The sequence below is a fragment of the Crocuta crocuta genome, unplaced genomic scaffold (genome assembly GCF_008692635.1).
Source record: "Crocuta crocuta isolate KB4526 unplaced genomic scaffold, BGI_CrCroc_1.0 scaffold317, whole genome shotgun sequence".
NCBI lineage: Eukaryota > Metazoa > Chordata > Mammalia > Carnivora > Hyaenidae > Crocuta > Crocuta crocuta.
In genome coordinates, this window is record NW_027530984.1 from 5,733,552 (window position 1) to 5,757,428 (window position 23,877).

Genomic DNA, 23,877 nt, shown 5'->3' on the forward strand with positions numbered 1-23,877 from the left:
ACATAATTCCCCTAGCCAATGGATAGGAATAAGAGGTAAGGAAAACAGACCCTCATTCTTCAACCTCAATGAAAAAGCAGCAAGATAATTTTCTTAGTAATATGGACTGCACTCTAATAGGTGACCTGTGTTGTGCTATCATCCTAATTGGCTTTCCGCAATTTAACAAAATATCCTTTTCTTGTAGAGAAAGTGGGTCAATACGCGAGTGAATATCACAGTTATTTGGGGGGTGGGGATACTGTAAGTAATTGCTGAGTGCTTAATATATGCCAGACACCATGCAAAAAAAGCTCTCTGCAAACATTCTCACTCTGCAAAACCTTGTGAGGTTTTCTTTTACATACTAACATCTTTTTTTTTTTAATGAGAAAACTGGAGACAGAAGAGGTTACTTACTGAATGTCACAGATAATTGTCAGCAAACGCAGGGGTATGTTTTTTTCTGCTAACTGTTTTCTTCTGCAGTTGTATGCAACAATCTTAGGCCACTGTGCTTTTAAAGCGTACTAATGATCACTAGTGTAGCTAAGTCTTCCCATCTATCCCCCCTGCTAAAGAAAAAGTTGTGGTGGCTGGGGGATTCCTAATGATACCCAGGCCCAAGAAATCTGGCAAAGCCCCCTGCGGAAAGCATAAAGCCCGCAGCTCGTGACGTGAAAGCCAGGCCTTTCCCCATCTGCATCCCGAGACGGCCTCTGTGATGGGAAGAGCAACTGATGCTACCGTGGGCAGAGTATTCATGAGTCCAACGCGGACGTTCCGTCAGGGGTGGAGCCCGAGCCCAGGTCCACCCGCGGTGCCCATTCCCTCTCCTCCACCTACGCTCCCCTGGCGTGCCGACTTCCGGAGAGGAAGGTCGTTTCCTGGGAGACCGAGAGACTGGGTGGCAGCTGAAGCCACTGCAGGGAACGGATTTACCCAGGGAGCTGGGGGAGGGCCGGCGGTTTCCGCTCCGGGAACTCCAAGAGACAGCTAGCTCCCGGGAAGTCCTGCCCTCCTTCCTAGCTTCGCGCGCTAGTGGAACGCTAGTACCAGGTGGTCGGACAGCCGGCTATCCCGCGAGCGGGCTGGACCGCGAGCGAGCAGTGGGGGAGTAGGCCGAGGGCGCCCAGCGGGCGGCCCCCTCCCGCCCCTTCCGCTTCCGCCGGGCTCGCCCAGCTCCTTCCTGGCGGTACTCGGGCTCGGCCGCCGGCACCCGGTAGCTATGCGGGCCTCACGCCCTGTGACAGCCGCGGGGTCTGCGAAGGCGGCGTTGCAGGTGGCGGAAGTGCTGGAGGCCATCGTGAGCTGCTGCGTGGGGCCCGAGGGACGGCAGGTTCTGTGTACGAAGCCCACCGGCGAGGTGCTGATCAGCCGAGACGGAGGCTGCCTCCTGGGGGCGCTACACTTAGAGCATCCCATAGCCAGGTACCCGTGTCTCACGTTCCAGCACCTTATAGCGTCCCTTCGCCAGGTACTGTTGTCCCACTCTCCTGCCCAGAGACGGGCACCTCAGACTGTCTCCCTGACCCTTCCTTACTCTGTGCTACTGGAAATACAGACTTGAGTGAAACTATGCTCAGGGTTCTAGCGGTGTGCAATGGAATGTTCTTTGGGACATCAAATCTTACCAGACTCCCAAGAACATTGATTCCCCCTTCTCCCTTCTCTACCTAACCCCAGAATCTTGAAATAGAACAAAGTAACTTGAAAAAAGGAAAAAGTAAAACGAAAGACATCAAAAGGACAGTATGCCAGCTTGTAAGAAGGCAACCCTCTGAAATTAGTTGCTTTATTTCTTTTTTTGTACAGGATGGTGGTGGCCTGTGTTTCCAGTCATCTAAGAAAAACAGGAGATGGTGCTAAAACATTTATTATCTTTCTTTGCCATTTACTCAGAGGACTTCATTCAATGACCGACAAAGAACACGATTCTTTGATTTCCCAGAATATTCAAACCCATGGAAGGCGTTGGAAAAATTGTTGTCAGTGGAAATTTATTTCTCAGGCTCTTCTGAAGTTTCAGACACAAGTATTAGATTTTATTATGGGCCACTACTTAAGTCAACACTTTTTGTCGGTCTTTTCATCCGCTAAAGAGAGAACATTGTGTAGAAGCTCTTTAGAGTTGCTCTTAGAAGCATACTTTTGTGGAAGAGTGGGAAGAAATCATCACAACTTTATTTCACAGTTGATGTGTGACTACTTTTTCAAGTGTATGGCTTGTGAAAGTAGGTGTGAAGAAGTATTTGAGTTAGTGGATGACTATTTTGTAGAGTTGAGCGTCAGTGTCACTGGCCTTCCTGTCTCAGATTCCAGGATCATAGCTGGGCTTGTGCTTCACAGAGACTTTTCTGTATACTGTCCAGCAGATGGTGACATAAGACTAGTGATAGTAACCGAAACCGTTCAGCCCCCCCTTTCAACTTCTGGATCAGAGTTTATTCTAAATTCCGAAGCACAGTTTCAGACATCTCAGTTTTGGATTATGGAAAGGACAAAAGCAATCATGAAACATTTACAGAGTCAGAATGTAAAATTGCTCCTGTCGAGTGTGAAACAGCCAGACTTAGTTCTTTATTATGCAAGACTAAATGGCATATCTGTGGTGGAGTGTTTACCCTCCGAAGAAGTCTCTCTTATCCAGAGGGCTGTTGGGCTTTCTCCCTTTGTATTACCGCATGCCTCTTCACAGCATGAAATCTGTAACACTGCTCTGATGAAATTTTGTAAGCCCCTTATCTTTAGGTCCAAAAGGTATGTTCATCTTGGCTTGATTGGCACATGTTCCTTTGTACCGCACTGCATAGTTCTTTGTGCACCAGTGAAGGGTCTTGTGGAACAACATAAAAATGCTTTATGTGGAGCATTTAAAATGCTTCGGCAGTTATTTAAAGACCTTGATCTAAATTACGTGATACAAGCCAGTGATCAAAATCATACTTCAAGTCCTCTTACTCATAGGAATAGCAGGGAAAGTAATCCATTGCCAGAAATTGTTAATGGCTCCACACAAAGCCCATATCAGGGCACAGTAGTAAAAAACAAAGGTAAGGAGGCAACAAGTGAAGCATATTTAAAAGTATATTCAAATTTGGTAGTTCCAAGTATAGAATTAGAAACATATACTCCATGGTCAACACCAAAAGTGACACCAACAGATACATACCAGACAGATGAAACACTGAGATATTTATCTCCAGCCAAACCCAGGATAACTGACGACAGTGAACCATTTATTGAGAGTGATTCTGCTAATTCAACAACAGAAAACACTGGAATAGAAATTGCTTATGAAAATTTACAAGGCACAAAAATTTCTGGAAAGGGAAGCACGTTACCAGTGAGAGAGAAGTCACTGGAGATGAGTACATCCCACAGTCGCTACTGCTCCTCTATACCAGCAGGTTGTGTTTTGCCAGTGGGTGGTAATTTTGAGATCTTGTTACATTACTATCTTCTCAACTACGCCAAAAAATGTCAGCAATCAGAAGAAACCATAGTTAGTGTGGTCATAGCTAATGCTCTTTTAGGCGTTCCCAAAATCCTGTATAAGTCTACGAAGGGAAACTGCGGCTTTCCACAAATATATGTAAGAACTCTCCATGCACTGCAAACCAATCAACCCATGGTAAGCAGTCAGACAGGTTTGGAATCAGTATCTAGTAAATACCAATTACTAACTTCAGTTCTTCAGTGTTTAACAAAAATTTTAACCATCGATTTGGTAATCAGTGTTAAGAGACAACCTCAGAAAGTTTATGATCAAGATTCAGAAGAGGAAGTATAAAATTGGGATTTTTTTCATTAACATAATTTTAATCCAACTCAAGCCGTAAAGTAAAAAACGTGACCACTGATTCTCAAATCAATTTGGTCTAGTTAGGAAAACATCAAAACTTATAAACTCTTTAGAAAAAGTACACCAAGAGGCTAGCAGACACTCAGACACAAATATTAGACAACATTCTGGAACTGTTCTGAGGAGGAAGCCTTCCACAAGGAAGCCAAGATCTGACTGTGTGTCTTTCTTACCCCTAAATGTCCCTGTGTCTCAGCTCTGTGTTAGTGTTTGTGTATGCAAGAGGGTGTTTTTTTATAGGTCCTTTTTACTTTTCTCTGCCTTTTTTCACTCTCTTCATCTGTCCTCCTTGCCCTTCTGTATTTATTTAGTTCATCAAACCAATAATTTGAGATTTGGATGGGGTCTTCAAATGTCATCCCAATTTAATTATTTATAATATTTAACATTTGCTTCGTTTAAAATAATTTATTTTCTCTACTCATAATTTCTAAAGCAATGAGTAAAAAGTCTTGATATTTTTTCTCAAGATGCACGTAAACTAAATTAGTTTTTACTTTTACATATCCCTTATTTATTTCTGTTTTATGTGGAAAAGCCTGGATATACTTTTTCACCGTCCGTACACCACTAAATATGTAACTAGAAATATGACTTTGTGCATTGCAAACTTACTTTCATTTCTGTAGTTAAAAGTTAATTTCAGAAAGCTTATGAAATTCATACTGCCATTTTCTCCTGTCCCCTCAGAGCTCATAAAAATAATTCATGTATTTGCTGCTTTTTCTTGTATTTGTGCATAACCAGAGTTCATTTGTAATAAAGAATTTGAAAATTATTTATTTCTAATGTGAATTTCAAGTGTTTATTGTAAAAGTTTATAAGTGCAAAAACACTATGCATCTATCCATAGATAAGGACAGTGTCTTCTACTTTTAATAGTTCTCTGTAGCACCCAAAACACCGCTATGTTTATATCCAGAAGTGCCTGTTGAATAAAACTGTTACTTTTAATCCATTCTCCTAAGTACATGTTCCCAACTTACTAAGTCAACAATTCATAATGAGTACTTGCCATGTGCCAAATGCTGACTCCACTGTGGTAAACAAATAGCTGTAGTTCCTGCCTCCAAACCCCTTTTCTGAAAAGGTAATGGATAGATAGCGACACTGTTTTGGATTGAGACTAAATTTAGGAAACCTGATTTAAAATTTTTAATTACAGGGGCACCTGGTGGCTTAGTAGGTTAAGTGTCTGACTTTGACTCTGGTCATGATCTCACAGTTGATGGGTTAAAGCCCCTTGTTAGGCTCTGTGCTGACAGCTCAGAGCCTGGAGCCTGCTTCAGATTCTGTGTGTGTGTGTGTGTGTGTGTGTGTGTGTGTGTGTCTGCTCCTCCTTTGCTTATGCTCTGTCTCTTAAAAAAAAATTAAATGTTTAAAAAATTTTTTTTAAATTTAATTACAGTAAAACTTGAAAAGGTGATGACTAACAATATATTAAGAAACATCTTGCAGTATCTCATGATCTTTTAAATTAACTGTAATTTCATTTTTATAAGGCTTTTGCCATATGATAGCATTCTTTGATTTCTGAAATTATGGAGAGAGAGAATTATTTCTGTTTCTTGTACTGAGTTCATAGATGTATGAACCTACTGTAATATTGCTATATAATTTTTTCCATTCACTTTTTAAATTGCCTGTTAGATCATTTGATAGTTTTACTTTATTTTGTTGTTCCTATTTTAAATACTCCGTCATTGGAGGCATTCAAAAACTTTTCTAGACATGCCCAGACATATGCCCTTGCATATGGTAGGCATTTTATAGCTATAAATAGGAGTCCAGAAGCCACTTTGTAAGCTAGGCCTGGGTCTTTGTATATTTGGCACCTGGTCTAATATCTGGCACACAATAGTAGCCAATAAATGTCTGTTGAAGAACTATTTGTTGACTGAATTAATCGTTGGATCCTCCTAGATGAGATCATAATTATTTCTGTCAAAGTTTCATGGGAAAGGATCTGTTTGGGGGAGATAGCAGAAAATGTAGAACAGGTCTACACAAAGCAATATTTTCTCTTTTAAATCTCTTCTCATCTCTTTAAAACAATATATCCCTCAAAAATGGTGACAGAGCTTTCATGGGTCCTCTTTATCATTTACAGAATAACACCAGAGAGTTTATATCACTGGGTTAGACAAGAGAGCGCTTTTTAAAATGTGATTACATTGTACCTAAACCCTCTTCCACAAAGGATTTGAGGTGGCCTGCCTGCAACAAAAGCAGACAAAATTACTGTAAAAGCTGAATATAAATTAAAGAATCAAGACCAAAGAAGATATAAAATGATTAAGTCAAACCCATGTTCCTGTTTTCTCTTGCTGCATAATGCATAATATCAAAACTAATTTACTAGATTTGAACCACTGTATTATTACTTCCTATGGATGTGGGGGTTACCCAGCCTTATCTGGACAGCTTCCACTGTATTCTGTTGGTCCTGCAGTCACAAAGGTCAGCTGAAGTTCAAGGAGAGGTAACATAGGCCCCACTACTCAATGGCAAGAGTGTCAATGTCACATTATTAGAAGAACATGTGGGATGAGATATATTGAGGCAGCGATCTTTGGAAAACACAATCTGCCACACCATGGAAGGGTGAAAAGGACAAATATGCATTAGCTTTTCAGCCGAATTTTTTGTTATTGTGTCCTGAAGTTACAGGACCACCTCCCACAAATGCATTTCCCTGATAACTTCTGTAAACCTCCCAATTTTTTTCCTTTGGGCCAGCACAAGCTATTTTTATCCCCTAAACAATAGGCATTCAAGTGTAGAATAGCCCTAACTACTTTAGCCAGAGGAGCTATTTAATCACTTTACACTGAAGTGGTGTGGCTTGGTGTCCCCGTTTCAGACTAGCAGAGGGAAGAGGAATGCAATTGGAGCCTGTACTTTTATCAGATATTACTTGTCCACTCTCAAAAGAAATAGAGTATGACTTTCTCATCATCACAGCACAGCAGAGCAAACAAAAACTACAGCTTATGAGCTATCTATCTGTCTGTCTATCACGTTATAGTTATTCATTGCAGCTTTGTAATAAAGAGATTGGTAACAATCTAAGCTGTAAGTGGATACACAAACTAACAGGAGTAGGGACAGTAATTTGGGGGGGGGCAATATACATAGGGAAGAGGTAGAAAGGTTAATTTCTTAGTATGCCACTACATGATTATAATTATAAATTTTGTTTTCCCAGCCAACCTCTTCTCTGAACCTTCCGCTCATTCACTGAACTGCCAACCTACTCTCTACTTGGAGACTCACCCTCAGCTTGTCCAAAACAAGATTGCTAGTTCCCATCGCCTAACCCTGGTTCTTCCCCTGCTGTCCTGACTCAAGGTAATGGTATCCACCACTCTCCCACATGCTCAGGACAAAAACTGAAGAGACACCTTGACTCTAAACTTCACATCCCACAGTGAGTCAGTCAGCAAATCCTTCTGGTTCCACATAGAAAATAGATTTCAGATCCTCACAATTGTTGTTCCAGCCCAAATCACCTCATCTCTTACCTGCAGCAGCCTCCTATGGCCTTTGTTTCTGTCTCATCTTGTACTTCTCTTGAGTGATTTCCCCCCCAGCGTTTTATTTTAAAATCTTTAAGCCCACAAAGAGTTGAAAAACCCACACAGTGAACACCTACATACCCTTCAGCTAGGTTTTCCAATTACCATTTTACCCCTTTGTCCATGTGCACACACACATATGTGTGAACACACATTTTACTAAACCATACTGAACGTACTAAAAGTAAGTTGAGGACATTATATACTTTATCCCTAAGTACCTCACCATGTATTTCCCATGAATAAGGACTTCCCCCACATGACAGATGGAGAGGAAGAGAGAACTCAAGCAGGCTTCATGCTCAGCACAGAGCCCAACATGGGCCTTGATCCTATGACTGTGAGACCATGACCTGAGCATCAGCTCAGGTCATGGTCTCACAGTCAGATGCTCAGGTCATGGTCTCACAGTCATAGTCAAGAGTCAGACACTTAACTGTCTGAGCCGCCCAGATGCCTCCAATGATTCTTTTTAAATGCAAATTATTATGTCATTCCCCAGCTCAAAGCTTTCCGAAGATTTTTCTTTCATGTGGAGAGAAATCCAAATGTATCATAATCTGCAAGTCTCCACATGATCTGCCTACCACTTATCCTTTAGATGACATCTCCTACCTCTCTTACTCTAGGTTTCTTCCATCAGTTACACTGACTATATCAGTTAGGACAGGTACTGAGGTAAAAACTGCAAATCTCAGAGCCTTGACACAATACAAATTTATTTCTTGCTCACATTTATGTCTATTAGGGGTCAGATGGGGACTTTGCCCACATTGTTTTCTTCCTCACTCTTCGATTCTGGTTGATGGAGCAGTCATTCTCAGAAGAATTACCAATCATCATGCCAAAAAGAGAAAAAAGAGCTGTACACAGCCTTGCATTCACCCTGTCCATTAAATGGCACATGTCATTTCTGCTCATGATTCACTGCCCAAATGAAGTCATAGGGCCCTACCCATCCACAGAACAGCTAATGCAATCTTACCTTGAACATAGAAGGAGAGAGAACCAGCACATTTAGCAAATGGGACTAATAAGTTCCCAACTGGCCTTTCTGTTCTTTGAACATACAAGTTCATTCCAACCTCTGAGCTTTCCACTTGCTGTTGTGTTTACTTAGAATGCTCTTCCCCACTAATCTTCATATGCCTCACTTTTTTATTTAATTCAAGAATCTCTGCCTTAATATCACTGCTTCAGATATGCCTTTCTTGACTTTTTAATCTAAAATAATACCATTTCCTTCCTCATCGCCACCCTCATTCATTGTCTTCCTACCTTCTTAAGCTTTTTTCGGAGCACAGACTTCATGTTATTAGTATGAGTGTTTATTTTTTTGTACTGACTGCCTTCCCCACTAGAGTGTAAACTCCATAAGGACTTTGACTTATTTACTTCCATATTTCCAGCATTTAGGATAATGCCTGACCAGGTAGGCTCATGATAAAGTTCCGTGAGTGGATGAATAAGAGTGTACTGTTTAAAAGACTAAGGCTCCCTCCTCCTGAACAAAGATCAGATAGACCCAACCAACATTTGTCTCAATGACCATTTTTGTTTGTTTTCAAAGCTACCTAAATTCTGATGGACAATAGTGTTTACATAAAACACTCAATCACTGCAAAGGCCTGCTGGCCTGGAAGCCATTCTGTTTCCTCCAGGTGACTTAGCATGCCTCTGTTCCAAACAATCATTTATTCATTTTAAACAGTAGGCCTGATCCGGTTTCCAGCTGTGCAGCTGACTTTGAGCTGGATGACCCGGTCACCAGGAGAAACTGCTCCTCTGCTCTCCATCTTGAACTGGAGGGGAAGCGGTGCTCCTGAAGCCTCTCTGCCGGATTTCTGGCTCAGCTCAATTCCCAGTGGGGAGGCAGACTGCTTCAAACTGCTCAGAGGGATTCAGCCTGCAGGTTTATATTTCAGGCGATATCAATGGAACGCGCAGACTGAGATCTGGAAACGAGACGTGGCTTGGGATATAGAGCATGGCCCACCTCGGCTACGCCCCCGGCACTGGGAGATTGGACCCAAGAGAGTGAGTTGCAATGCTTGGTTCGAGAAGGGACTGGGGCGCTGCCATTTTTCTCCCTGCAAACACCAAGACAGGACCTCAGGGCCAGGCCCTACAGGATTCAGTGAGGCTAAGACCTGCCTCCACCAAACCATGCCCATCCCCACTAGAGAGCTGCTTTTTTTTTTTTTTTTTTTTTAACTGGAGCCCGGGGCAAGACCAACATGAATGCATTGCTGTGATTAATTCTAGATCAATTCTTTCTATTCAGGTATATTTTCCCTCGTTTCATTTGTATCCCTCCCTTCGGCTGGACTGGGCACTCTGATCATTGGTTTGCTTAAACAGCCACATTTAATGCATTCTCTAGATGTATATTCACACCTCCACCGCTATCTTTCTAATTCTCTCTTTCTGGAGTAATCAGACTATATAGTTTCTCTGAGTAACATTATCTTTGTTTCTTTCTCCTCCCCTCTTACCATATTTTCCTCTTTCTCTCTCTGAATTAAGCCTCTTAGTCTCTCTGCCTGGTCATTGTCCAATTTTGCTTCCTCCCCACCCTGTCATTTCTCTCTTTCTATATGCTCTTTCATCAGCACTGCATATGCCCTGCTCTTTATTTGTAGCTAGGAATTCTGGTTTTGTGCTTTTAGACCGTCCTTTGTCTTTGGGGTATTTTACTTTTTTGTTTCCTTTTCTTCTTTTTTATTTTTTATTTATTTCTTATTATTATTTGTTTTTCCTCCTTCCTCATTTTTTTCTTTTTTTTCCTTCTTTTTTTTTTTTCCCTTTTCCTTTTCGGTTTGTGTGTTTGTTGGATTTGTCTGTGTGTTTGTGTGCCTTTGTTCCCTGTGTGTTTGTCTGTTTTCCAGGGCTACCTCAAGAAACAAGACAAAGTACACATGGTGGAGAGCCCCAAATACCACTACAATTAGGGAAATAAAATAACCAAAGTCTCAACAAGAGAGACCAAGAGACGCCATTCAAAGAACACTTCCTGAACGGACAAGCTGAAGACAGTCAAAGAGCCTTCTTTAATACAGCAATACTCACAGGTGCAGAATGCATAACAAGCTTTTAAAACCAACAAGAGACAGAAAGCTAGCCAAAATGATGAAACGGAAGAACTCTCCTCTAAAGAAATTCAAGGAAGAAGTGACAGCTAAAGAACTGCTCAAAACAGATAAAAGCAACATAACAGAACAAGAATTTAGAACAACACTCATAAAATTAATCGCTGAGCTTGAAAAAGGCATGGAAGACATCAGAGAAACTATTGCTACAAAGACTATGGAGCTTAAAAATAGTTATGATGAATTTTAAAATGCTATAAATGAGATGCATAATAGAATGGAGGCGTTCAATGCACGGGTTGAAGAGGCAGAAAGGAGAATAGGTGAATTCTATTATAGAAAGACACCATTATAGAAAAAGAGGAAGCTGAGAAAAAGAGAGAGAAATTGACCCAGGAACACGAAAGGAGAGTTCGAGAGCTGACTGATACAATCAAATGGAACAATATCCGTATCATAGGAATTCCAGAAGAGGAAGAGAGAGGGAAAGGCGCTGAAGGAGTCCTTGACAAATTATAGCAGAGAACTTCCCCGATCTGGGGAAGGAAACAGACATTGAAACCCAAGAGGCACAGAGAACTCCCCTCAGATGTGACTTGAATCCATCTTCTGCATGACATATCGTAGTGAAATGGGCAAAATATAAGGACAAAGAGAGAATTCTGAAAGCAGCTAGGGATAAAAGGGCCCTAACATACAAAGGGAAACCTATCAGAGTGGGGTGAAAGACCTATCTACTGAAACTTGGCAGGCCAGAAAGGAATGGCCCGAGATCTTCAATGTGATGAACCAAAAAAACATGTAGCAAAGAATCCTCTGTCCAGCAAGCCTGTCATTCAGAATAGAAGGAGAGATAAAAGTCTTCTCAAATAAACAAAAACTGAAAGAATTCGTCACCAGTAAACCAGCCCTACAAGAAATCCTGAGGGGGACTCTATGAGGGAAATGTTGCAAGGAACACAAGGTACCAGAGATATCACCACAAGCATGAATCCTACAAAGAGCACAATGACTCTAAACCCATATTTTTCAATAATAACACTGGATGTAATGGACTAAATGCTCCAATCAAAAGACAGAGGGTAGCAGAATGGATAAAAAACCAAAATCCATCTATTTGCTGTCTACAAGAAACTCATTGTAGACCTGAGAACACCTTCAGATTGAAAGTAAGGGGATGGAGAAATATATATCATGCTACTGTAAGTCAAAAGAAAGCTGGAGTAGCTATACTTTTATCAGACAAACTAGACTTTAAAGTAAAGGCAGTAACAAGGGATGAAGAAGGGCATTATATAATAATTACAGGGTCTATCCATTAGGAAGAGCTAACAATTATAAATGTCTACACACCGAATATGGGAGCACCCAAATCCATAAAACAATCACAAACAGAAACAATCTTTTGGATAAGAATGTGCTACTAGCAGGGGACTTCAATACTCCACTTACAGCAACGGATAGATCAACTAGACAGAAAATCACTAAAGAAACAATGGACTTGAGTGCTCACTTCGGCAGCACATATACTAAGAAACAATGGACTTGAATGACATATTGGACCAGATGGATTTGACAGATATATTTAGAACCCTACATTCTGAGGCCATGGAAATCACTTTCTTCTCAAGTGCACATGGCACATTCTCCAAGGTAGATCACATACTGGGACATAAAGCAACCCTCAATAAAAATAAAGGAATTGAGATCATACCATGCACACTCTCAGATCACAATGCTATAAAATTTGAAATCAACCACAGGAAGAAGTCTAGAAAACCTCCAAAACCATGGAGGTTAAAGAACACCCTACTAGGGGTGCCTGGGTGGCTCAGACAGTTGGGCATCCGACTTCGGCTCAGGTCATGATCTCATGGATCGTGGGTTCGAGCCCCGTGTTGGGCTCTGTGCTGACAGCTAACTCAGAACCTGAAGCCTGCTTCAGATTCTGCGTCTCCCTCTCTCACTCTGACCCTCCCCTGTTCACGCTGTCTCTATATCTCTCTCAAAAATAAATAAAAATATTTTTAAAAAGAACACCCTACTAAAGAACGAATGGGCCAATGGGGCAATTAGAGAAGAAATTTAAAAATATATGGAAACAAATGAAAATGAAAATACAACAATTCAAACTCTATGGGATGCATCAAAGGCAGCCCTAAGAGGAGAATACATTGCACTCCAGGGCTATTTCAAGAAATTAGAAAAAGCACAAGCACAAAATCTAACAGCACACCTAAAGGAAATGGAAGGAAAGCAACAAGAGCACCCAAAACCCAGTAGGAGAAGAGAAATAAAAATAAGGGCACAAATAAACAGTATAGAAACCAAAGAAACAGTTGAACAGATCAATGAAACCAAGAGTTGGTTTTTTGAAAAAATAAACAAAACTGGCAAACCTCTATCCAGGCTTCTCAAAAAGAAAAGAGACAGCATTCAAATAGACAAAACCATGAATGAAAATGGACTTATTACAACCAACCCCTCAGAAATACAAGCAATTATCAGGGAATACTATGAAAAATTATATGCCAACAAACTAGACAGCTTAGAAGAAATGGACAAATTCCTAAACACACACACACACTACCAAAATTCGCATGGGAAGAGATAGAAAACCTGAACAGACCCATAACTAATGAAGAAATGGAATCAGTCATCAAAAATCTCCCAACAAATAAGAGCCTTGGGCCAGATGGCTTCTCTGGGGAATTCTACCAGACATTTAAAACAGAGTTAAGACCCATTCTTCTCAAGCTGTTCCAAAAAATAGAATTCGAAGGAAAACTTCCAGACTCATTTTACAAAGCCAGCATCACTTTGATTCCCAAGCCAGATAGAGACCCAGCAACAAAAGAGAACTACAGGCCAATATCCTTGATGAATACGGATGCAAAAATCCTCAACAAGATACTTGCAAAGCGAATCCAACAGCACATAAATAGCATTATCCACCATGATCGAGTGGGATTCATTCCTGGGTTACAGGGCTGGTTCAATATTCGCAAATCTATCAATGTGATACATCACAGTAGCAAAAAAAAAAAAAAAAAAAGATACAAACCATATGATCCTGTCGATAGATGCAGAAAAAGCATTTGACAAAATACAGCATCGCTTCGTAATAAAGACCCTCGAGAAAGTCGGAATAGAAGGAACCTACTTAAACATCATAAAAGCCATCTATGAGAAGCTCTCAGCTAACATCATCCTCAATGGGGAAAGACTGAGAGCTTTCCCCTTGAAATCAAGAAAAGGACGGGGATGTCCACCCTCACCACTGTTGTTTAACACAGTGCTGGAAGTCCTAGCATCAGCAATCAGACAACAAAAGGAAATCAAAGGCATCAGAATTAGCAAAGAAGGAGTCAAACTCACTTTTCGCAGATGGCATGATACTCTACATAGAAAACCCGACAGACTCCACCAGAATCCTGATCAGAACTGATCCATGAATTCAGCAAAGTTGCAGGGTACAAAATCAATGTACAGAAATCGGTTGCATTTTTATACAGCAACAATGAAGCAACANGAGTAGGCTTCGGGTTGCCTCGTGGTTCAGTCAGTTAAGCCGTTTGAGTTTGGCTCAAGTCATGATCTCACTGTTTGTGAGACTGAGCCCTACTGTGTGCTGATAGCACAGAGCCTGCTTTGGATTCTCTGTCTCCCTGTATTTCCACCCCTCCCCTGCTCTCTTTCTCTGTCTCAAAATACATAAACATAAAAAATAAATAAATAAGTAAAAGAAAGAGTAGGTTTCAGTAGGAAATTTTGTTTGCAAGTCAGAGTCAAAAGCCTCTTGGTAGCCACATGTATTGATGACATACTGTGTTATCGTTGAATTGCATTCATGCTTGGGTTAACAGTATGGTAAAATATGTGTAATTCTTTCAGTCTCTGTCATTCACTACTCCTTTGGATGTTTGTATTTAGCACCAGGTAAGAGACAGGCATTCTCATCCTCTCCATCACAGTGCCAGATCTTATAATTAATCGATATCTGAGTGAAAATCTCCCTGATCATTGCAACAGAGGTCCTTACACCCAGATTAAACACACCTAATTAATGATTGAGGAGTTCTAATTGTGATTAACTCCATTATCTGTGCCCCACTATAGGGAAATCCCTGCTGCAACAACAGAAACGTCCATTTTCTCTACACAGGAAGTCCCATGGTCTATTTAATATTAATATGTATTCCTAAAGTACAAATATACAAAACTTGGAACTTCACTTGTTTCATAATTTACTCATCCTTTTGTACTTAATTAACTAATTCCCGTACTGAATTCCTCTATATGTCTTAAAATTTACATTACCTTAGAATATAATTAGCTTAATAACTAGTATGGGTATCTGTTTTTTAATTTTTTTAATGTTTATTTATTTTTGAGAGAGAGACACTGAGTGAGAGTGGAGGAGAGGCAGAGAGCGAGGGAGACATAGAATCTGAGGCAGACTCCAGGCTCTGAGCTGTCAGCACAGAGCCTGACACAAGGCTCCAACACACTGACTGTGAGATCATGATCTGAGCCAAGTTGGACACTTAACCAACTGAGCCACCCAGGCGCCCCAGTGTGAGTTTCTTATAGATGCCCCACATGGTAATTTCTACATTCCTACATGGACAAATGATAACTTGGGCATTAATTGAGAAGGGAGTTATATAATATGCTCCTTGAGAAGGCTTTGTTGGTTCTTTAGAAAAAAGAAGTCCATTTATACATTGCTACTATTTGCCATATTTTACTCTAACCCTTTTGAGAAGTAAGAAAAGGAGATCTTTTTTATGTATGTATAAGAAGAAACCAAAATTAGCTACATAGCGAAAACAAAATAGGGACATTTTATAGATTGTGTTTATATTCTACACTCTGAGGCACATTACAGCGGAAAGAACATAGTCTTTGAAGTCAAGCAGACCAGTATCGCCATGCTGGCTCTATCTCAGTTACTGGGTGGATAGCTGGACAAGTTGCTAAATACCTCTTCTGTCTTAATTTCCTCATCTTTGAAGTGTTAATAATAGTACATACCTCACACAGCTGTGGTGAAGATTAATAAGGATCTTGAAATCTTGAAATTAATAAAGATCCATGAGAAGTGCCCAGCACAAAGCCTGCCACGCTGTTAAGTAGGAACTTAACAATGTTCGCTTTCTTTCTTTCTTTGGTTGACTATAATTTTTTAACTTTTCCCTTCTTCCTCCAGACTTTCAATTATACTAGCTAATCTGTGCCCTGAGTGTGGCAGCCTGGAAAAAAGCAGAGACTTTTGGGATCCATGCCAGCATGGACTATGGATATCACAGACATAGCAGAAATTTGTTGTGGTGAGTCGTATTTCCTCCCATATTTTCCTTGCCATATGCCCTTCTTTTTAAAAAATATTTATTTATTTTTGAGAGATAGAGCATGATGGCGGGATGGGGAGCAGGGAGTGGAGAGAGAGGGAGACACAGAATCTGAAGCCATATGCTCTTCTTATGGTAAGATCTTGACACTCTTCCCATGGAGTGGTGGAATGGAAGTCCCCTCCCCTAGAAATTTGGTGAGCCCTTGTGACTGCCCTGCCCAAGAGACTATAATGAAGTGACACTGTGTGACTTCTTATATTGTAAAAGGCCACCTCCTGGTTCTCTTGGAACCCAACCACTATGCTGTAAGGAAGCTCAAGCAGCTTGAGGAGAGGCCCAGAGGGAAACGAACCAAGATCTTAATCCATAGTCCTAATGAAGTTTCCAGCCAATAGCCAACCATCAACTTTTCAATCATCTGAGTGAGGCTTTGAAGTGGATCCTCCAGGACCCAGAATTCACAGGTTTTCTTCAGATGAACTGTGCCTATTCCCAGTTAAATCAGATAACATAGAGTAGGAAGAAAGCTATCCTGTTATATTTTAAGGATTTGCTGTTAATTTATGAGTAAGTCAACAAGTATGTTATTCAAATGGAATGCCCTGATTTTAACATGCTGTTAAAACATTGACGTGCTTCTGAATTGGTTTAGTAAATAGCTACTGTCTTGAGCCTCTCAAGTACTGCCACTCTCCCCCATCCCCCAAATCACATCCTACTACCCTGCTCTCCCAGTCTTCTCCCAGGACCCCTTGGACCACCCTGCAATTCAGATTAATGCCTGGTCCAGTGAGGGAATTTTCAGGAATCCTGCCCTAGTTTTTTGGTATCTACTTTATTTTTTTAACATCATTTTATTTATTTCTTTTAATGTTTACTTATTTTTTGAGAGAGAAAAAGAGAGAGAAAAAGCACCATGTGCATGAGTGAGGGAGGGGCAGAGAGAGAGGGAGACAGAGGATCCAAAGTGGGCTCTGTGCTGACAGCAGAGAGCCCAAGGTGGGGGCCCAAACTCACATACCATGAGATCATGAACTGAGCCAAAGTTGGATGCTTAACTGACTGAGCCATCCAGGTGCCCCTGGTATCTATCTACTTTAATTGGATGAGTACTAACCATGCCATACAGGTTGAAGTGTTGTGAATATTACTTCTTTTTTTAAGTTTTTTTTTTTTTAATTTAAGCTCTACACCCAACATGGGGCTTGAACTCATGACCTTGAGATTAAGAATCACATGCTCTTATGTTTCAGATTCTGTGTCTCCCTCTCTCTCTGACCATCCCCCACTCATGTTCTGTCCCAAAAATAAATAAACTATAAAAAAAATTTTTTTTAATTAAAAGAAAAGGGGAACCTGTGTGGCCCAGTCAGTTAAGCGTCCGACTTCAGCTCACGTCATGATCTCGTGGTTTGTGGGTTTGAGCCCCGCGATGGGCTCTGTGCTGACAGCTAGCTCAGGGCCTAGAGCCTGTTTCAGATTCTGTGTCTGCCTCTCTCCCTGCCCCTCCCCCACTCATATTCTGTCTCTGTCTCAAAAATAAATAAACTTTTTTAAAAAATTTGTTTTAAAGAATCACATGCTCTTCTGACTGAGCCAGCCGGACACCCTGAATACCAATTCTTACTACAATACTATAGATACTGTGATCACACCATAATACTGGGTTTTGGTGATTTTTGCCCTGTTTTGCTTATCTCTCTAAACTCTGTTCCCCTCCTCCTTTCACATTGTATCCCAGCCGCCACCTCCCAAACTGGGCAATCCTGTGAACAGCTCCCAGGTATCCTTCCATATCTCTCACTATGCTGCTTACTAAATCAGATAAAAATGTGCATACATATTCAGACTTGTGCATTCAGATTGGTTTTGACCTGCTTGGTTGAGACTTCTTTCAGCTCTTGTCTCACTCATTGCCCATCCCAGGAGGCAGGGGGACTTACCCGACTGGTGAGTGTGGGCAGACGAACTGTCTGCGTTTTGCTCACAACCCCCTTTCTTTCTCTTGCTTATGAGAAAGGAAACATAGTCAGCCTCACCCCCTGCTGGCCCGTAGCAGGAGTCAGCGAGGCTGGGAGCCATGACCGGGTCCACGTGTCTGAGGCAGAGATGGAGCATTGACCTGCCTGCTCCATTTACCTCCTTAAGCCCTGCAGGCCAGCATAAGCATTTCAGGCATTACTGTGGTGTTCCTCTCTCCCTCAGCCTGCCTCCCAGTGAGAGCCTAGTTATTTATGGAGTCCCCAGAAGTCCCATCCTGCCACAGACACCACCTGCTTTTTATTGCCAGTGGTCGGTAAAGTAGCAGCAAGGACCAATTGGAACTACTCACGTCCCCACCGTCACCTCCAGTGTGCCAGCACTCACTGACACACATACCTGAACTGTCTCCCCAGCCTCCGCTCATCCCACCAACTGGGAAGCAGGCCCCAGGAGAGGAGAAGAGAGGCCGAGCTCCACTCACAGACAGCTGAGCCCCCATTGGGGGATGGGCTGTGAAGTGGACAGGACGCTGAGATTTCAGTTATCGGCTCTAAAAGCAACCATTAGAATGGGCTGAAGTTAGCTAAGCAGACTCAGGTGCTGTTACTTGGCATTATTCAATTTTTTCCAGCTCCAGGGTGATTTGAGATTCTTAAAAAACAAAGTTATTGGGAGAAGCAAAGTGTTCCGTGTTCTTTGCCACCGAGTAGGAATTCTTAAATTAAATCTGATCCACAGACATGAAGATGGTATCACAGACAAAGGACGGAGAGACCTCTCTCCAGTTCACAGTTGCGGAACTTTCCATGGCGCAGCAACACTCTTACTTCCAGGTGCCAGGGGACCTCGACATAAATTAGCTTAAAGAGTCCAATGCTCGTGAGGAGGGAACTAGTGACAATGCTTGAATAAAGAAAGACAGTAAAGATGAGTGGAGTGGTTAGATAAAGGGAATGCTTTATTAATTTGGGAAGAGGAAGGAATAGAAGGAGAAAGGGAAATGAGTTGTTCCAGGGAGATGGAATGAAGATATTAGGTCTAATCAGCATAGACTGCAAAATAGCTTGCAATGGCTACTTTAGGTTGTATGTTGAGATCTGTGCTTTCATGTCCTGTTGAAGAAATCTTTGCCTGCTGCAAGATATGGACCTTTGAAATGGTAACTAGGAAATCTGAGTGAAATACTGAATTTCAGTAATTCCCTCATATATACCAAATTTAAATATTTACACTATTAAATATGTATAATATATAAAATATTAAACACAAAAATACAGAGAATATATAAAAAATTGAGCAGTCTAGTGTAATGCATTCACAGTGTGAAAACTATTTTACTGTACCATGTTAGTGAACTAAAGAAAAAAAAGTTACCTTCAGGTTATCTCTTTTTAAAAAAAAATTTTTTTTACATGTATTTATTTTTGAGAGACACAGAAAGAGAGATTACAAGTGGGAGAAGGGCAAAGAGAGAAGAAGACAGAGTATTCAAAACCGGCTCCAGGCTCTGAGCTGTCAGCACAGAGCCCAATGCAGGGCTCGAACTCACAAACTGTGAAATCATGACCTGAGCTGACATTGGACACTTAACTGACTGAGCCACCCAGGTGCCCCTCTGGTTATCTCTTTTTAAATTATAACAAACTTGCTTCAATATACTCATCCAACAAAACGTCTTCACAGAAATTCTTTAAATAGTTCAGCACACTTAAGCTTCTCCTTAGAACTGCCTTTTGACTTACTATTCTCTGAGAAACTCTTTCAGTCAGCAGTTTCTTTGGAAATCCAGAAAGCAACTTCCTAAAAGTGTAACATGAACAAATCTGCAAAGATTTTAGAAAGCAGCCAAATGATTCTGCATTTCTCGTACTAAGCACCTGTAGGAGGCAGCACGGGGTGGCTCAGAGAACCGCTTTGGAGCCATGCGACCTGTGTTTGGATCTTGCACCTGCCTTTTACTGGTTGTGTGACCTTAAAACAAGTTACTTTTGCTTGCTGTTCTTTACTTCCCTCATCAATTCTTTCAGCATCTATTGTGTAACAAATTATCCTCAAACTTAGTAGCGTGAAACACAAACATTAATCCTCTCACACAGTTTCCCTGGGTTAGGAATCTGGGAGGGGCCTTACTGGATTGTTTTGGCTCAGGGTCTTTCAGGAGGTTACAGTGAGGACGTTGTCACGTCACCAGCCAGGGCTGCCGTCTGAAGGCTTGACAAGGCCCAAAGGATCCAGTTCCCTCACTGACATGGCTGTTGGCAGACGGCCTCAGTCCCTCACTGTGTGGGCTTCTTCATGAGGCTGCTGAATTGTCTGCATGACATGGCGGCCAGCTTACCCCAAGCTGAGTGTCCCCTGAGGAAGCAAGGAGAAAGTGCTATGCCTTATATGATACTGTGGCTTCTGCTGTATTCTGTTTATTAGAAGTGAGTCGCCAAGTCAGCTTACATTCGGTGGGAGGAGAATTAGTCCACCTTGTGAAGGGAGGAATGTCTAAGAATTCATGGTTTAAGATGATCACATCAGAAAAAATAATCACATCAGTGAAACAGCAATGATAATATTGATCTTACTGTACTCTTAAAGAATCAAAAGCAAACATCTAGAACATCGCTGGTTTCAAAGTATGGATTCACTTACTTAGTATTTATTGAGTACCTAATAGTCTACTATATGCTCAGCATAAGATCATGAGCAGAATCCAGTCCCTGCCCTCAGGAAGCTTACAGTTTAAAGGGAAGACCAAAGAACACACAAACAATGTAAATCGCTGTTTGACATGTGCTTAATGCAACAGAGAGAGATTGGAACTACTCAGGAAAGGCTGCTCTGAGGAAAAGATGTTAAAGCTGAGATCTCAGGGATGAGTAGGGGCTGCCCAGGTGCAAAAGAAAGAGAAGAGTATTCTAGCTGAAAGAGGCAATCGGGGCAAAACGTGAGGGTGGGAGTGTGGAGAGGACGAGGGACCCATTAAGGCTGGTGGGACCATGGCCGAGGAAGCACTGTGTGTGAAGGCGGAGGAGGTAATTTACCTGCTGATCTGTGTCTGTCATGAGACCCTGGTTGCCAGGGAGCAGAGTTGACTGCAAAGGGGTGTGAAAGAACTTTTTGGGATGATGGACTGTTCTGTATCTTGATCGCTGTGGTGGTTATAAGACTGTGCATTTGTTCGAACTCACAGAACTGTAAACTAAAGAGGGTGAGTTTTGCTCTATGTAAATTATATCTCTATAAACCTGAATTTAAAAAATATATGCTTTTATGCAGGCACTTTAATGGAGGGGTACCATAACATTGAATTTTTCTACATTATGGGTTTGGATTGCTTCCAAACAGGTTTAAGGCCTGCAATATCAACAGAAGAGTGTTCTGAGGAAGTGTGACCTATCTAGGGGTGTTGTAGCTAAACCCTGCATGTAGTCCTTGGGAGTGAGCTCTATGTGAGTGTGTGTATTCTGGGGCGGGGGGGAGGGGAATCAACACATATCAAAGTCAACTACGTATAGTATGGTTTTTGGCATTATGAGGAACATGTCTTCGCAATGATGTAAAGCATGAAGGGAGGGAAAATTTCAGAGGAAATAAATCAAGTCGCTTTAGTGTAAATGCTGACTTTTTGGTGGCTCTATTTTTATTCTGAAAAGACGTTGTTGCTGTGTGAATGCAGTTCTAAGATCAACAAGAATACTTGGCAATGGAATTTAAGAGACCATTATTTTGTTGCAAAACCATTAGCAGGTATGAAGCAAAACGAGTTTCCCGGTTACTACTTCCTTCATCCCATTAGTCACCGTGTGAGTTTCCTGTGGCTGCCCTAACAAACTACCACAAACTGAATGGCTTAAGACAACAGAAATGCATTGTCTCACAGCTGTGGAGGTCAGAAGTCTGAAATCAAGGCGGCAACAGGCCTGTGCTCCCTCTGGAGACTCCGGAGAAGAATCTGTCCTTTACCCCTTCAAGCTTCTAGCAGCCCCAGACCTTCCTTGGTTTGTGACCACACTACTCCCATCAGTCGCTCCACGGTCACATTGCCGCTTCCTCTTCTTCTGTCAAATCTCCCTCTGCCTCACTCTTCTAGGGACACTTGTCACTGGATTATTTAGAGCCCATGTGGATAATCCTGGATAAACAACTTCTCGAAAATCCTTAACGTAATCGCATCGTTTGCCATTATCAGGTAACACACATATATTTTTTGCCATCTAAGATAATAGTCACAGGTTCTAGGGATTCGAATGTGGACAGATCTTTTCGGCTCAGTCTACCACAGTCACCAAGTTCTCTAAAGGTTCTAGCATAGTCACATTTACAACACTATAAGTTGAATTGAGGAGTTAACTGCACGGAAGTAATGGTGGGAGATGGGGAACAATTACGCCAAATTCAAACCCAGCCTATGTGGCTCCCAAGTTCATGGTTCAGTCACTAACTGATACCATCACCTTCTTGTCTTTTGTGGGTGTTAGTTGTCAGTATGTTCACAAGCCAGCAGCTATGGAAAGGAAGCACAGGCTACACCTATGCCAGGATCTCCTGGTGCTTGGTGTGGCAAGGGCTCCGTGGACATAGGAAGCCATTCACACAAGCACCACACCTCTCCTGGAAAAGATTCCCCCGCTGCTGAAAAATCAATATGGTGCACAGGTGACCTGCCACCGAGTCACCAGGAAGCCAAATTCTTTCTTTCCGATTCCTTCCAATTTGCAGTTCAGTGCTCAGAGTTCCAGTCTGGCAAGTAAAGAAATGGCAATCAGCTGCCTTCCCGAGGAGTTGTTGAGTGGGGGTTGGTGCAATCTAGTAAGAAACAGTCCTACTCAGGGACATTCGTAATCAGCTCCTCATTCCGAAGCAGAGGATCTGCCCTGCAGGCCTAATAAGAACACTGGAGCATAAATCCTTAAGACTTATGAAGCACTTTAGATTTCATAAGCACTTGGTTAAAATTAATTACCCAATTAATCTCCAAAGATGATAACCAAATGAGTTCTTGTACAAATTATCATTATTTATTACCAGATCAGAAAGCTGATGAAGAGATTTTGCATGAGTTTCCACGGGGAAAACTGGAGTCACTGAGAAACTGAATTCCAGTCCCTTCAAGGTCACCCAGTGGAAAAGCAGCAAAAGCCACACTCGCTACGCAAGTAGGACCCACGGAGCTGAGATGCTGCAGCCTGTCTATCTCACCGTGTGAAAGTCATGAAGTAATGAGACCCCTACAGGCTTCTATTTCTTTGTCAGCCCCAACACTAGGGTTCGGGCGCTGCTTTTCTTGCTGAGCTAACAAGATATTGAAGTCTTCGTGCGAATGAAATGTTATATTCTAGAAATGTTGATTGACTTGCATATTAACTTCATAAAATTGGGACACCTGGGTGACTCAGTCAGTTGAGCATCTGACTCTTAATTTTGGGTCCGGTCATGATCCCAGGGTTGTGGGTTCAAGCCCCACACTGGGCTCTGCATGGAGTATGAAGCCTGCTTAAGATTTTTCTCTCCCTCTACTCCCTTCTGCCCCTCAAAAAACATAAAATTAATTATAATTAAGCAAAAATGTTTTAAAATCATGGGTCCCCTACTATTTATTGCTGGCTTTGCTGGTGACATGTCACAGCTGAGAACACAGGATCTACAGCCAGATGGCAGGATTTGAATCTTGTTTACTACCTGGGTGACTTTGGGCAAGTTACATGCCTCAGTTTCCTTTTCCATAATATGGGCATCATGATAGTACCTGCCAGCTAGTGTCATTTTGAGGATTCAATGAGTCAATAAAGGTAAAAGCATTTAGCCTGGTTCCAGGTGCATAGTTGATGCCCCCAAAATGAACCATATCGCCACTGTGCATTAAGGACATGGACATTTTATCACTGCAAGGAGGTCATGAATATATGCCCCTGTTTCTCTCTTTCCACAGCCTCGTACTGATAGAGCATCCAGAAGACTCACTAACCCCCTCACTCCCTTCTTCCCCTATCCTGACCCCTCCATGTCTGTCTGTCTTTCCCCATCTCTCTGTTTTT

General features: G+C 41.7%; 1 protein-coding gene and 1 long non-coding RNA gene across 4 annotated transcripts in view; one reads left to right on the plus strand and one right to left on the minus strand.

The window, feature by feature from the left end:
• The window catches only part of LOC144236579 (uncharacterized), a 26,807-nt gene extending 25,746 nt beyond the window's left edge, over window positions 1-1,061 (minus strand). Inside the window, exon 1 of the long non-coding RNA XR_013336618.1 lies at window positions 400-1,061. This is a non-coding gene — a long non-coding RNA (uncharacterized LOC144236579). The remainder of the gene's footprint in view (window positions 1-399) is intronic.
• A 113-nt stretch (window positions 1,062-1,174) lies between these two features.
• BBS10 (Bardet-Biedl syndrome 10) lies at window positions 1,175-23,175 on the plus strand. 3 transcript variants are annotated; one of them, XR_013336619.1, is made up of 4 exons: window positions 1,175-1,410; window positions 15,724-15,844; window positions 21,933-22,031; window positions 22,871-23,175. XR_013336619.1 is itself a non-coding variant. In XM_077770224.1 (2 exons), the coding sequence occupies exons 1-2, from the start codon at window positions 1,208-1,210 to the stop codon at window positions 3,770-3,772; spliced, it is 2,181 nt and encodes a 726-aa protein (XP_077626350.1). In that variant the 5' UTR covers window positions 1,175-1,207; the 3' UTR covers window positions 3,773-4,798. The 3 variants fall into 3 exon arrangements, 2 of the variants coding, with proteins under 2 accessions (XP_077626350.1, XP_077626351.1); XM_077770224.1 differs by lacking the exons at window positions 15,724-15,844; window positions 21,933-22,031; window positions 22,871-23,175 and adding an exon at window positions 1,795-4,798; XM_077770225.1 differs by lacking the exons at window positions 15,724-15,844; window positions 21,933-22,031; window positions 22,871-23,175 and adding an exon at window positions 1,795-1,883 and having other exon boundaries at window positions 1,175-1,456.
• The last annotated feature ends 702 nt before the right edge of the window (window positions 23,176-23,877 follow it).

Bases quoted from the DNA above. Each gene is read 5' to 3' on its own strand.
- BBS10 (XM_077770224.1), top strand. From the start codon at position 1,208: ATGCGGGCCTCACGCCCTGTGACAGCCGCGGGGTCTGCGAAGGCGGCG. The intron at 1,411-1,794 runs GTACCCGTGTCT...TTTTTTGTACAG, and splicing joins TTAGAGCATCCCATAGCCAG to GATGGTGGTGGCCTGTGTTT.